The sequence below is a fragment of the Sorex fumeus genome, unplaced genomic scaffold, assembly GCF_029834395.1.
Source record: "Sorex fumeus unplaced genomic scaffold, SorFum_2.1 ptg000226l, whole genome shotgun sequence".
NCBI classification, from domain to species: Eukaryota; Metazoa; Chordata; class Mammalia; order Eulipotyphla; family Soricidae; genus Sorex; species Sorex fumeus.
Window position 1 is genome coordinate 774,491 of NW_026606283.1, and position 13,274 is coordinate 787,764.

The 13,274-nt window shown below is 57.1% G+C and overlaps 1 protein-coding gene across 1 annotated transcript; it reads right to left on the minus strand.

The window, feature by feature from the left end:
* Positions 1-11,291, minus strand: TADA1 (transcriptional adaptor 1). The gene is made up of 9 exons (XM_056108559.1): positions 11,242-11,291; positions 11,136-11,211; positions 7,189-7,280; positions 6,839-6,904; positions 6,192-6,289; positions 3,479-3,688; positions 2,703-2,854; positions 1,744-1,906; positions 1-1,372 (listed from the first exon to the last, which is right to left on the minus strand). Exons 2-9 carry the CDS (start codon positions 11,207-11,209, stop codon positions 1,220-1,222), a joined length of 1,008 nt encoding a protein of 335 aa, XP_055964534.1. The 5' UTR covers positions 11,210-11,211; positions 11,242-11,291; the 3' UTR covers positions 1-1,219.
* Between the last annotated feature and the right edge of the window lie 1,983 nt (positions 11,292-13,274).

A 13,274-nucleotide genomic window follows, 5' to 3' on the forward strand; every position in this document is an offset into this window, starting at 1 on the left:
TTTTCTCCCAAAAGTTTTATTTATCACAGTTAAAGTACAAATTCAAATACACCAATCCACTAAGCCATATATACATATCTACACAAATATTATTCAGACGTCCACAAAACCCCCTACTGTATCCACCCACACATTCAAAAGCAAAACCAAACTTGCCTAAGAACACTGCCTAACAGAAACGCTTTCCACCTTATCATCTGCAACGATAGAAATGGGCATTTCACGAGGACAGGGAAATTACCGAGTGCAAACCCAACGTGGAGTTTTGAAAATAGGAGTAACGAACAGAATAAGGGACAGTCAATGCCCCTAGACATATAAACTATAAGAGAAGCTTGGGTTATTGGAAGACATATATATATATTTTTTGGAAGACATTTCTTTTTTTTTTTTTTTGCTTTTTGGGTCACACCCGGTGATGCTCAGGGGTTCCTCCTGGCGGTACTCGGGGGACCCTATGGGATGCCGCGGATCGAACTCAGGTTGGCCGCGTGTAAGGCAAGCGCCCTCCCCGCTGTGCTATCGCTCCGGCCCCTGGAAGACATTTTATATAAGGTCAGTTAATCACATTCCAAGAGTTTCGTTGGGTTTTGTGTTTTCTTTCTTTCTTTTTTTTTTGGTTCTGGATATAAAGGAAGAACTCTATTGGGTTGAACAGGACAGCACCGAAGTCGTGTTTCTCTGGAGCTGCCAGGGGTTCGCAGGGAGCGACCCAGACCTAGCAGAAGTGATAGGGGCCAGGGAGGAGGCGTCTGCCTTGACACCGCATCCCTCCAGCCCAAACATGAGGGCACCAGCTTTGGAAGAAGGGTGGAGGGTTCGGCCTGGAGGTCACCCCTGAGCCCAGAGTCTGTCCTGTGGCCTGGGATGGATGCAGGCCGGTGCCCAGGCTCCTCTCTGACTCTGCCTCCTACACAGCCCCTGATCAGAGGCAGGGACCGAGAAAGGGAGAGATGGAGAGAGCGAGGGAGAGAGAGAGATGGAGGGAGGGAGAGAGGGAGAGAGAGGAAGAGAGGGAGAGGGAGAGAGAGAAAGAAAGGGGGAGGGAGGGAGGGAGAGAGGGAGAGAGAGAGGGAGGGAGAGAGGAGGGACGGGGGTTGTTCTGAGCGGGTCTCATTCACAGTGGCAGCCCGGAACGTTCTCCCGGGAAAGGTCACATGTCCAGGTCTCGTGGTGAACTGTGGCCCCTCAGTCCTGTCCGGGCCGGCCTGCGGCCCCCTCAGCACAGCGGCGCCTCCTCGCAGGTGGCCAGGCGCTGTCGGTGGACACGGTCCTGCTGCAGCTCCTCGTGGTTGGGGTGCCAGAGCTTGGTGATGATCCTCTCGATGTTGAGGGCATACACGGTGTGCGTGGGGATCACCTGGCGGTGCACCTGAGCACGGAGAGTGGACCCAGTCCCTGCAGTCACCCATGGGCACTGGGTTCCTTCAGTCACCCACGGACACGAGTCCCCTCAGACACCCACAGCCCGAGTCCCCTCAGTCACCCTCGGACCCGAGTCCCCTCAGACACCCACAGCCCGAGTCCCCTCAGTCACCCTCGGACGCGAGTCCTCTCAGACACCCATGGGCCAAGTCCTCACTCAGAACCGCCACCCAGTGTCTCTGAAGCAGGCCCGGGCTTCTCTAAGGGGGCCAAGGGGACTGACCCCGCGTGCGCTGACCGGGAGGTCGGTCAGTCGGGGCAGGCGAGGAGGGGCGCCAGGGTGGTGCAGGGGTGGAGAGTGGCGAGCGCCCGCGTTACCTGCAGCGCCTCGAACAGGTCGTACATGCTGACGGGCGGCAGCGTGGTGGGCAGCGTGTCCCCGGAGCAGGCCAGCAGGAGTGCGGCCTGCTGCTCGGCATCGTCCGGGGGTGGCTGGGACACGGGGTTCTGGCCAGCACAGGGGCCGGAGAAGGCCGGGGGGCTGGGGGGGGGGCAAAAGGGGACAGAGTTGGCACCGGCAGTGGAGGGGAGGAGTCTCAGCTCCCTACTGCTTGGCCTCTGCTGAGGAATTACTTGATGACTCTGGGGTTGGGGACGGGGGTGGGGGTGACTCCAGGGCTGCAGACGTGCGGGGCAAGTGCTCCACTTTTGTGTGGCTTTTTCTGGGTCCCACCCGGCGGTGCTCAGGGCCGACTCCTGGCTCTGCACCCAGGAATCACTCCTGGTGGTGCTCAGGGGACTGGATGGGATGTCGGGGATTGAACCCGGGTTGGCTGCGTGCAATGCAAATACCCTACCTGCTCTGCTATCATTCTGGCCCCAGAAATTCATTTTTAATTCACTTTTTTTTTTTTTTGCTTTTTGGGTCACACCCGGAGATGCACAGCGGTTACTCCTGGCTCTGCAGTTAGGAATTACCCCTGGCGGTGCTCAGGGGACCATATGGGATGCTGGGAATCGAACCCGGGTTGGCCACCTGCAAGGCAAATGCCCTATCCGCTGTGCTATTGCTCCAGCCCCTTTAATTCACTTTTTAAAGTTCATTTTGCTTTTTGGGTTCCACCCAGTGATGCTCAGGGCTGACTCCTGGCTCTGCACTCAGGAATCACTCCTGGCGGTGCTCGGGGGACCCTATGGGATGCTGGGGATTGAACTTGGGTTGGCTGCATTAGAGGCCAACACCCTCCCTGCTGTGCTACGGGGAATGATGGTGGCAGTTTTCAAGGGCCTGAGTGTGTGTGTGGGGGGGTGGGGTGGGGAGGGGCGCAGGTCCCCACCTCTCCATGAGGCTGTTGTAGGCCGCCACGCTGTTCTTCAGGTAGGGCTGCGGGGTGACGTTGCTGCCAAAGGCGTACTTGAAGTGACCGTCTCGCAGGCGGAAGGCTTTCCTCCTGGATACCACCGATGTCAGGATGTCCTTCAGGTGGTTCTGGGGAGCAGAGGCGGGGAGGTTGTGAGCTCCCCGAAGCAGCCGCTGAGACACACCCCCTGATCTCCCGTTTCCCGGGGGGATTCCTAGACTCCCGCAACGTGGTATTATCTGAGAATGTGTTTTTCTCTCTCTCTCAAGTGTCTCCCTTCCCTCTTAAAGATGTTTTAAGTAAAAGTACAAAGATAAAATCAATGTTCTCTTTCTCTTTTTTTCTTTTTGGGTCACACCCGGCGATGCTCAGGGGTTATTCTTGGCTTTGCACTCAAGAATCACTCCTGGCGGTGCTCGGGGGACCCTATGGGATGCTGGGAATCGGACCTGGGTTGGCCGCGTGCAAGGCAAACACCTTCCCCGCTGTGCTATCGCTCCAGCCCCCTCTCTCTTTTTTGAGCCACACCCCAGTGATGCTCAGGGCTGACTCCTGGCTCTGTACTCGGGGATCCCTCCTGGCGGGGCTCAGGGAACCACACGGGATGCCGGGGCTCAAACCCCGGTCGGCCCGGGCAAGGCTCCAGCCCCAGGATCTTTCAGAGGGGGCCTGGCCTGCGAACTGAAGGCAACGCGCTGGGGTGTTTCTCCCCTCGGAGGAGAGCAGCCCCTTGCCCCTTGCCCTTAACTGACCTCCACGGCGTAGACCACTGCCGAGACAGCCTCGTCCGTGACGTTGTCCAGCCCGTGCTCGTAGGCGGTGACGATCATCCGCCCCTCCAGCTGGCCCCGGGTGGGCAGCAGCATGGTGTGCGAGCAGAGCTTGAGGTCGTCATCATCCTGGGGGTCCTTGGCCACGAACTGCTGGGCCCCCGAGAGCGGGTTCTGCGGCTGGAATCTATGCTGTGGGCACAAGGGCACTGTTCAGATCATCCGGGACTGGGCTCTCTGCGACCCACAGACCGGCCTCCGGGCCCACGAGTTCCCCTGCCAGAACTGGCGCGGAGGGCCGGGGGGCAGGGGGAAATACAGCCAGAAACAGCAGTGATGGGTTATCATCCCGTGACACACAGGTGGGACGAAAACAGCATGCATCATAAAATAATGCAGTGACAGTGACCTGAGCTAAGGTGGGCCAGTGGTCAGTATAAATCTCAATTTATTCTGGGCTGGAGAGATAGTACAGTGGGTAGGGTGTTTGCCTTGTACACAGCCGACCCGGGTTCGATTCCCAGCATCCCATATGGCCCCCTGAGCACTGCCAGGAGTAACTCCTGAGTGCAGAGTCAGGAGTAACCCCTGTGCATCGCCAGGTGTGACCCAAAAAGCAAAAAAAAAAAAAACAAAAAACTCAATTTATTCTTTTTATTTTTTAATTTTTTTTTGCTTTTTGGGTCACACCCAGCGATGCTCAGGGTTCAATTCTTTTTTTTTTTGTTTTGCTCTTTGGGTCACACATTCCAGCGATGCACAGGGCTGACTCCTGGCTCTGCACTCAGGAATCACTCCTAGCGGTGCTTGGGGGATCCTATGGGATGCGGGGATCGAACCCGGGTCGGCCACGTGCAAGGCAAACGCCCTCCCCGCTGTACTATCTCTCTGGCCAATAATTTACTTATGATTCTTAATACAGAATCTTTTTTTTAGGATACAGTCCCACTGTCTCTGTCACAAACACAGTAACAACAAGTCTCACAATGGAGACGTTACTGGGCCTGCTTGAGCAAACTGAGCAGATCGATGAATGGGAGGACAATGCTACAATCTACACTGCATTACAATTGTGCAGTGCTACAATCCCACTATTAAAACGAGTTGGTGTTTTTTTTGCTTTTTTGGCTCACATCTGGCGATGCACAGGGGTCACTCCTGGCTCTGCACTCAGGAATTCCTCCTGGTGGTGCTCGGGGGACCCTTTAGGATGCTGGGAATCGAACCCGGGTCGGTTGCGTGCAACGCCAATGCCCTACCTGCTGTGCTATCGCTCCAGCCCCTTAAAACTAGTTCTTCCTCCATCCTTTTCACTCGTAAAATCTCAATTTTCCTTCGGGAAATTCTCATGGACCCGATGTCACAAGGGGGAGACACATTCCTGGAAGCTGATGCTTCTCTCCAGCCTACAGGATTTAACACTGAAGTGGCTTGGCCCTGTTTGAAGTTTGTCCACTAAATATGGTTTTTCTATTTTTCCAAGCAGAAAACAACATTTTAAGTTAGTTTTTGGGTCACACCTGGCTATGCACAGGGGTTCCTCCTGGCTCTGCACTCAGGGATCACTCCTGGCGGTGCTCGGGGGACCCAATGGGATGCTGGGGATCGAACCTGGGTTGGCTGCGTGCAAGGCAAATGCCCTCCCTGCTGTGTGATTGCTAAGGGCCCAGAAAACTGCATTTTCTGACAAACGTGTGTTTTCAAACCAAGCATGAGCCCTGGAGATGTTGATCCTGCTGGATTGCATATTACTGGACTCCGCAAAAGTGGAAGCCGATGTGTGTCTGCTGACTGGGATCAGTGAAGTGAACCAGAAATTTTCAAACCCTTAACAGGGGGCCGGAGCGATAGCACAGCGGGGAGAGCAATTTGCCTTGCACGTGGCCGACCCAGGTTCGATCCCCGGCATCCCACAGGGTCCCCCGAGCACCGCCAGGCGTGATTCCTGAGTGCAGAGTCAGGAGTCAGCCCTGAGCATCGCCGGACTGTGTGACCCAAAGAGCAAAAAACGAACAAACAAACAAAACCCCCCCAAACCCATAAGAGGGCTATCTTTGGGAAACCGTTCCCCAAGATGGGTGCAAAGTCGTTTGAAGACCTCGACGGAGCTTTCCAACCAGAGAGGGCCTGTGTGACTTCTCTGCGGATGCTCAGAAGGCTTCGGGCTTTGTTCACGCACCCCAGGATCTTGCTGCTTTGGGAGATGTTCGCGAGACAATCCCCCGTCTGAGAAACGTCACCCGCGCCGGAGCAAGGGTAACAGGAGAGAGCACAGAGAGGCCCGATTGCTGGGTCAACACCACGTTACCGGGTCCTGCTGACAATCTGTGCCCACCCGGCTTTCCTGGGCACCTCGGCCAATCCCGAAGGCAGGGATGCCTTCTCCTGCCCCCAACCTCAGCCCTCCACCCCCCACCCCTCCAACCCAACGCCCAGTTTTCATCTTAAAAACACAACGAGTGGGGCTGGAGAGATAGCACAGCGGGTAGGGCGTTTGCCTTGCACGCGGCCGACCCGGGTTCGATTTCCAACATCCCACATGGTCCTCTGAGCACCGCCAGGAGTGATTCTTGAGTGCAAAGCCAGGGGTAACCCCTGTGCATCGCCAGGTGTGACCCAAAAAGCAAAAAAACAAACAAACAAAAAACCCCAAAACCACAACTAGTCCCCGGCCCTGACGTCAAGAACAACCTACGTCAAACTTCTGGCGGACGGACGAGAGCTTCTTCCTGCCCTTGGGCTTCACTGGCTTGGCTGCAGACCCTCCTGTCCAGGGCAGGGACCCGGCCCCCTCTATGAGAGAGAAGAGCGACAGTCAACCAGGGGGACAACGGCGTGTGGGGTGGCTCTCACAGGGGCTGAGAGGGGCTTAAGGATAAAAACACCCCCAAATGCTTCCACTCAAACCTCTTCTTTCTTCTCGCAACAAAATTGTAGAATCAAATCACCTTTTTGCTTCCTAGGCGATCGGTCACATTGTTTTCTTTTCTTTTTTAAAATTCTGGGTCCCACCTGGCAATGCTCAGCGGTTCCTCCTGGCTCTGCACTCAGGAATCACTCCTGGCAGTGCTGATCATATGGGATGCTGGGAATCGAACCCAGGTCGGCCGTGTGCAAGGCCAACCCCCCACCCCACCCCCCATCCGCTGTGCTATCGCTCCGGCCTGTGGGTGAAGGAATTTAGCCGCTGACTCTGGGCGAGCTCAGGGGAACCAGCATCCATGTCCTCGAGGCTATGCCCCAGCGGCCACCCAGGGGTCCCCCGTGGCATGGCTGAAGGAAGCTGCATCGCAGGGGTGCCACAGCCTGACTGCAGAGAGCCCAGAAGCCCCTGGTCCTTACCTGGGGTGGACACCAGGATCTGACACCGCGTGAGGATGGCCAGCAGGAAGTCATTATGGGAATGAACTGGAAAACGGAGGGCAGGACACTGCAGTGAGCACAGAGCTCGGCTCTGCCCCGCCCTCCTCGGCTGTGGTCACTGCGTTTGGGAGGATGCTCAGGGCTAACGCGCCCGGTGGTACTGGAGGCCCAAGGACGAATTTGGCTCTGACTCTGCTACTGAGCTCCCAGAACCCCGTCCCACCCAGAACCTCCAGCCCCCCTGAAGCCCAGATCGAGTGCCCCTCTGGGGAGAGATGCCGGGCCCCTGGGAAACCTGGGCCAAGTCCAGAAAACGGCCGCGACGTTACCGTTGTCCTGAGTGAGCAGCCGGTGCGCCTCCAGGTCAAATTCTTCCTTGCTGATCTTCTGCTTGAACCACAGCTTCAGGTTGGCCCAGTACCTGCGGGCGGGGGGGGGGGGAAGCAATGCAGGAAGACCCGCCCACCCCGACCCCTCCCCATGCTCTGGGCTCTAGCCGAGCTCCCCAAATCCATATGCCGCAGCCCCGAGTCCCCAGAGACTGGAGTGGGGGCCCAAAGAGAGCAGGGGGCTGTCGGGGGGCCCGGGAGCAACGCAGCTGCTGCCCCTTTGAGAGACGGGCTCAGGGGCTGGAGCAATAGCACAGTGGGGAGGGCGTTTGCCTTGCAACACAGGGTCCACAGGGTCTGGGTTTGATTCCCGGCATCCCATATGGTCCCCTGAGCACTGCCAGGGGTGATTCCTGAGTGCAGAGCCAGGAAGAACTCCTGTGCATCGCCGGTGTGACCCAAAAGGCAAAAAAAAAAAAAAGAAGAAGAGATGGGGCCCAGGACACGGCTAAAGGGCCCGGTGCGATTTTCGCATGCATGGTCCTGGGTTCCACCTCAGCATCTCACAGTCCCCTCGGCACCATGGGGTGTGGCCAGTAACAGTCCCCAGATACCCGCACACACACAGTGGCGGTGAAGAGGTCAGGAGTGGGCTCAGAGCACCAAGGGGAAGAATGGCCCAGAGAAATAGCCCAGCGGGGAGGGCATTTGCCTTGCACACGGCCGACCCGGGTTGGATCCCTGGCATCACATAGGGTCCCCCGAGCACCGCCAGAAGTGATTCCTGAGCGCAGAGCCAGGAGCCAGGAGCGACCCCTGAGCATCACCAAGTGGGACCCAAAAAGAAAAAAAAAAATCAGTGCTGCAGGGGGCGGAGTGATAGGACATTGGGGAGGGCGTTGGCCTTACATGTGGCCGACCCAGGTTCGATCCCGGGCATTCCATATAGTCCCCCGAGCACTGCCAAGAGTGATTCCTGAGTACAGAGCCAGGAATCAGCCTGAGCATCGCCGGGAGGGACCCAAAAAGACAGGAAAAAAAAAAAAAGAGGAGAGATTGGGGGGTCTGAGAGAGCACAGCGGGGAGGATTTGCTTTGCACGTGGCTGACAGGGTTAGACCCCCAGCACCCCATAGGGTCCCCCAGTCCCTGCCAAGAGTGATCCCTGAGCACCAAAACAAAACAAAAGCCTTCCTGGTTTTAACAGAATAGGCTCCAGGTACCACACAGTTCCTAACCCCCACCGGGTGGGACCCCAGAAAATGCCACCAAAGGAATGGGTTTTCTGCAGCCAGGGAAAAGGGGGGAAGTATATGAACCCCAACTCTGCCCACCACACACACACACACACACACACACACACAGAGCCAGTCGTATTTTGACCCAAGGGGACTGGAATTCTTGTGACGGCTTCTAAGGCTGGAAAGCATCAGACCACATCTGTCACCAACGCAGACACGCATTAGAAAGTCGCCGAGTGTGAATAGAAATTGGCAGCGAGTGGGGTGAGCTGGCTCCCCAACATGAATGAAGACCAGTTCCTCCGACTGTGTGTGCAAAAGAATGAATCCTGGCTTCCCTCTAGCCCTCTCCCTTCCTTTCATCCTCTCTCTCTCTCTCTCTCTCTCTCTCTCTCTCTCTGTCTCTCTTTCTCTCTCTTCTGTTTTTGGATCGCACCCAGCCGATGCACAGGGGTCCCTCTTGGCTCTGCACTCAGGAATCACTCCTGGTGGTGCTCGGGGGACCCTGTGGGATGCCGAGAATCGAACCCGGGTTGGCCGTGTGCAAGTCAAAATACCCTCCCTGCTGTGCTATTGCCCCAGCCCCCCAGATTAGATTTTAATGCTAACTTCTGTTGTGGTCTGACCCATGAACACACTAGTAAGGTAGCTCAAGAATGACATTCTGGGGATAGACAGAGGGCAGAGGTCAGGCGCTTGCCTCGAGGTTGGCCTGAGCCGGCCAGGAGTGAGCCCTGAGCAGAGTCAGGAGTAACAGCTGAGCACTGCCAGGGGTACCCTTCACACAAAACAAGGCTGTTTGGGTGCGAGCGATTCCGTGTGGGCTATGAGCGCCTCAAGGGGCCCGACAGCGAGGAACCTGCATCTCCCATCAGGACGAGGGGTGAAGGAGACAGTGACCGCCAGCTCTGGTCCTCCCTGAAATTTCATAAGGAGGAAAAACTCCCCCAGTCGGACCTACGCCATCCCGGCCAGCAACTTGGATCCAATCAGAATAAAGGACAAGGAGGATGAAGAGAGAAGAAAGTGGAGGGGAACAGTCTCCCCAAGACCCGTCTCGCTCGGAAAGGCCACGGATGGGGTGGAACAAACCACAGAACGTGGCGGATGTTAACGCCTCCCTATCCCACGCATTTTTCTTTTTTCTTTTTTGGCTTTTTTGGGTCACACCTGGTGGTGCTCAGGGCTGACTCCTGGTGATGCTTGAGGGACCCTACGGGATGCTGGGGATCGAACCCGGGTCGGCCACATGCAAATGCCCTCTCTGCTGTGGTATCATTCCAGCCTGCCTCTCCACCCCCCAATTTTCTTTTTCCTTTTTGGGTCCCACCCGGCGATGCACAGAGGTTCTTCCTGGCTCTGCACTCAGGAATTACTCCTGGCGGTGCTCAGGGGACCCTATGGGATGCTGGGAATCGAACCCGGGTCGGCCTCGTGCAAGGCAAACGCCCTACCCGCTATGCTATCACTCCAGCCCCCGGCCCCCCAATTTTCTTAAGTTCTGGGCAGTGCTGGGGCTCGAACCCAACACTCACACAAAGAGAGGACAGTGGCCTCGAGGCGGGCCACACCTCCAGGGGCAGAGAGTTTTGTTTCTGTTTTATTTTAGGGTCACGCCCTGTGGTGCTCAGAAAATCACTCCACACCAGAGCTGGGGTGTCTGGGGGTGCTGTGAGGTGCTGGGGGGGTCTTTGACTGCGAGCAGACACATGCTCCAGCCGTGGCGGGCGGCTCCCTGTCCTATACTCCATACCCAGGAGGTGCTCAGGGCTTACTCCCGGCTCTGTGCTCAAGGCTCCAACAACCGTGGCTAGCGCTGGGGCTTGAACCCGGGTAGGCCACAGGCTACACAGGGCCCTACCCACTGCACTATCTCTCCGGCCACCCCCATGGTGCTTAGGGGCTCACATTGGGTGCAGGGTGAGGGGATTGAACCCGGGTGGACGCCGAGATTTTTAAAAAATGAAAACTGGGGGTCTGGAGCGATAGCACAGCAGGGAGGGCGATTGCCTTGCACGCGGCCGACCCGGGTTCAATTCCCGGCATCCCACAGGGTCCCCTGAGCACTGCCAGGAGTGATTTCTGAGTGCATGAGCCAGGAGTAACCCCTGTGCATTGCCGGGTGTGACCCAAAAAGCAAAAAACAAAACCCAAAAACTGTAAGGACGCCTGCTGTTCTCCAACTTCCCCAGCACTCCTGGTCCGTCTGAGCTTCCTTCTGAGATAACTGCACACGTCCTGGATGCTCAGCGTCTCACCCTGATGGGGTCCTGCTGTTCCCCCCACACCCCACAGCCTGGGTGAAGGTCTGGGAGGGAGGGGCGGGGCTTGGCAACCTGTTAGCCGCCGGGCTGGGGCCTCGGGCACCTTTCGGGACCTCAGTCTTCTCATCTGTCAAATGGGAACGACCACTCCCCCCCCCACACACCGCCCGGACCCGTCCAGGTGGCTGGTCGCGCTCCTGCAAAGGCGTCACCCGACCCCCCGCAGGCCGCAGCTCTGCAGAGCGCAGGGTCGCAGCATGCCTTTCCGAGCCCGGCGCGGCGAGGCCCCCGCTTCCAGGAAGTCCTCCCGGGATTGCCCCCTCCTGCGTGGAGCCCAGCCCGGCTCCGGGCGCCCCTCTGCCCGGGGGTGGGGAGGCCGGCGCCTCCGGCCCGGGCCGGCCGGGCTCCGAGGCCGCGGGGCCACGCGAACCGGCCGCGCTTACTGTTTCACGTTGTCCCCCAGCGCCTCGCTCAGGTTCTTCTTGGCCGCCTCCAGCTCGCTGACAAAGGTCGCCATCGCGCCCGCGCGCCGCCCGCCCGCCCGCACGCCGCCCGCCCGCGCGCCGCCCGCAACCCCAAAGCCAACGCGCGCGGGGGGCGGGGCCCGCCGCACCGCCCGCAGCCCCGGGCAGCCAACCAGCGCCGGGGGGCGGGGCCCGCCGCACCGCCCGCAGCCCCGCAGCCAATCCGCGCCGGGGCGGGGCTCGCCTCGGCGCGCCCTCCGGCCCCGCCCCCGGCGCGGCCCAGACACCGGGTTGGGTTTCCGGCCCCGCCCGCCTCGGGAAGCGGAAGTGTGGCGGCCAATCCGCGGCCTCCTCGGCGCTCTTTTTTCCCCCCCTCCCGCCCGGCGGCTGGTCACGTGATCCGGCGCCGCTTGCTCGGAGGGCCCTTGGCGAACCCGGAGGCTCAGTCCGCCTGCAGCGGCCCCTGTAGGGCTGGCGTGTTCCTGCAGAAATTTGGGCAAGCCCCAAATTTCTTCCTTTTGGGGCTTAAGTAGAGTTTTTTTTTTAATTTGATTTTTAAAACTTAATTAATTAAAAATTTTTATTAGTGAAACACCATGAGGTACAGTTGTAAACTTACAATTTTTTTTTATATTTTATTGTCCAAAGTAAGAATGAGATAGAATGAGATGGCTGGGTTTTATCCCATTCTTACTTTGGACAACCTGACAGGCTACCCTATGTTACCTGCCCACATGGTAAACTCCCTGGCAAACCCAATATGCCAAAACCCAGTAACAGTGATGGGTCTCATTCTCCTAACCCTGAAAGAGCCTTGAATATGGCACTCTTTAAAATCTCTGGGCTAGGACGAAGGAGACGTTACTGGGGCCTGCTCGAGGCAATCGACGAACAACAGGTTGATTGTGATCATGATTTTATTGTCAGGTTTTTTTATTTTATTTTTTTTTATTTTATTGCTTTTTGGGTCACACCTGGCCATGCACAGGGGTTACTCCTGGCTCTGCACTCAGGAATCATTCCTGGCGGTGCTCAGGGGACCACATGGGATGCTGGGAATCGAACCCAGGTTGGCCGTGTGCAAGGCAAAAGCCCCACCCACTGTGCTATCACTTCAGCCCCGACTTACAAATTTTTGTGCTTGGGTTTCAGTTATACAATGATCGAGTACCCATCCCTCCACCAGTGCCCATTCTTCACCACCACTGATCCCAGTATCCCTCCCACCCCCCGACCCCCCAACCCCCCATCCCACCCTGCCTCTATGGTTTTATTTTTTTTTATTTATTGAATCACCGTGAGAACAGTCACAAAGCCTTTCTAGTTCAAGTCTCGGTCGGTCATGCAATGACCAAACATCCGTCCCTTCACCATGCACATGTTCTACCACCAAGAACCCCAGTACATCCCTTAGAGTTTGATGTGGGTTAATTGGCTGCTTCCTCCCCACTCTAAAAGCACGTAAAGGACTCGCAGCAGATAGTAATGAATGATGCACTTATGGGAAAATGCTGGGAGGACAAGGAGGGCCGCAGAGTTAGTACGGTGGGTAGAGCACCTGTCTGGCACTTGGATTCACCCCGCACACAGCACAGGGTCCCACTCCTGGCTCTGCACTCAGGAATTACTCCTGGCACTACTCAGGGGACATATGGGATGCTGGGAGTCAAACCTGGGTTGGCCGTGTGCAAGGCAAATGCTCTACCCACTGTCCTCCAGACCCCAAATTGCCTTTCTTGAAACAATCCCAGATGGCTTTGAAATCTCGAGTTTTTTCTTTTTTTGGGGGGGGGGTGGTGGTGGAAGGATGGAGGGCTTCTCTGGCTATGCTCAGAGCTTACTCCTGCCTCTACACTCAGGAATTGCCCCTGGGGATGCCGGGGTTCAAACTTGGGTTGGCCAAGTGCAAGGCAAATGTCCTACGCGCTGGACTAGCTGTTTGGCCCGTTGGGTCCTTTCTTTCTTTTTTATTATTTTGCTTTTTGGGTCACACCCGGTGATGCACAGGGGTTACTCCTGGCTCATGCACTCAGGAATTACTCCTGGCGGTGCTCAGGGGACCCTATGGGATGCTGGGAATCGAACCCAGGTCGGCCGCGTGCAAGGCAAACGCCCTAC

Coding starts and splice junctions, on each gene's coding strand:
- TADA1 (XM_056108559.1), bottom strand. CDS start 11,209: ATGGCGACCTTTGTCAGCGAGCTGGAGGCGGCCAAGAAGAACCTGAGC. Junction 3,689..6,191: donor CCGTCCGCCAGAAGTTTGAC/GTAGGTTGTTCT, acceptor TTGTGCCCACAG/CATAGATTCCAGCCGCAGAA. Junction 1,373..1,743: donor ACCTGTTCGAGGCGCTGCAG/GTAACGCGGGCG, acceptor CTCCGTGCTCAG/GTGCACCGCCAGGTGATCCC.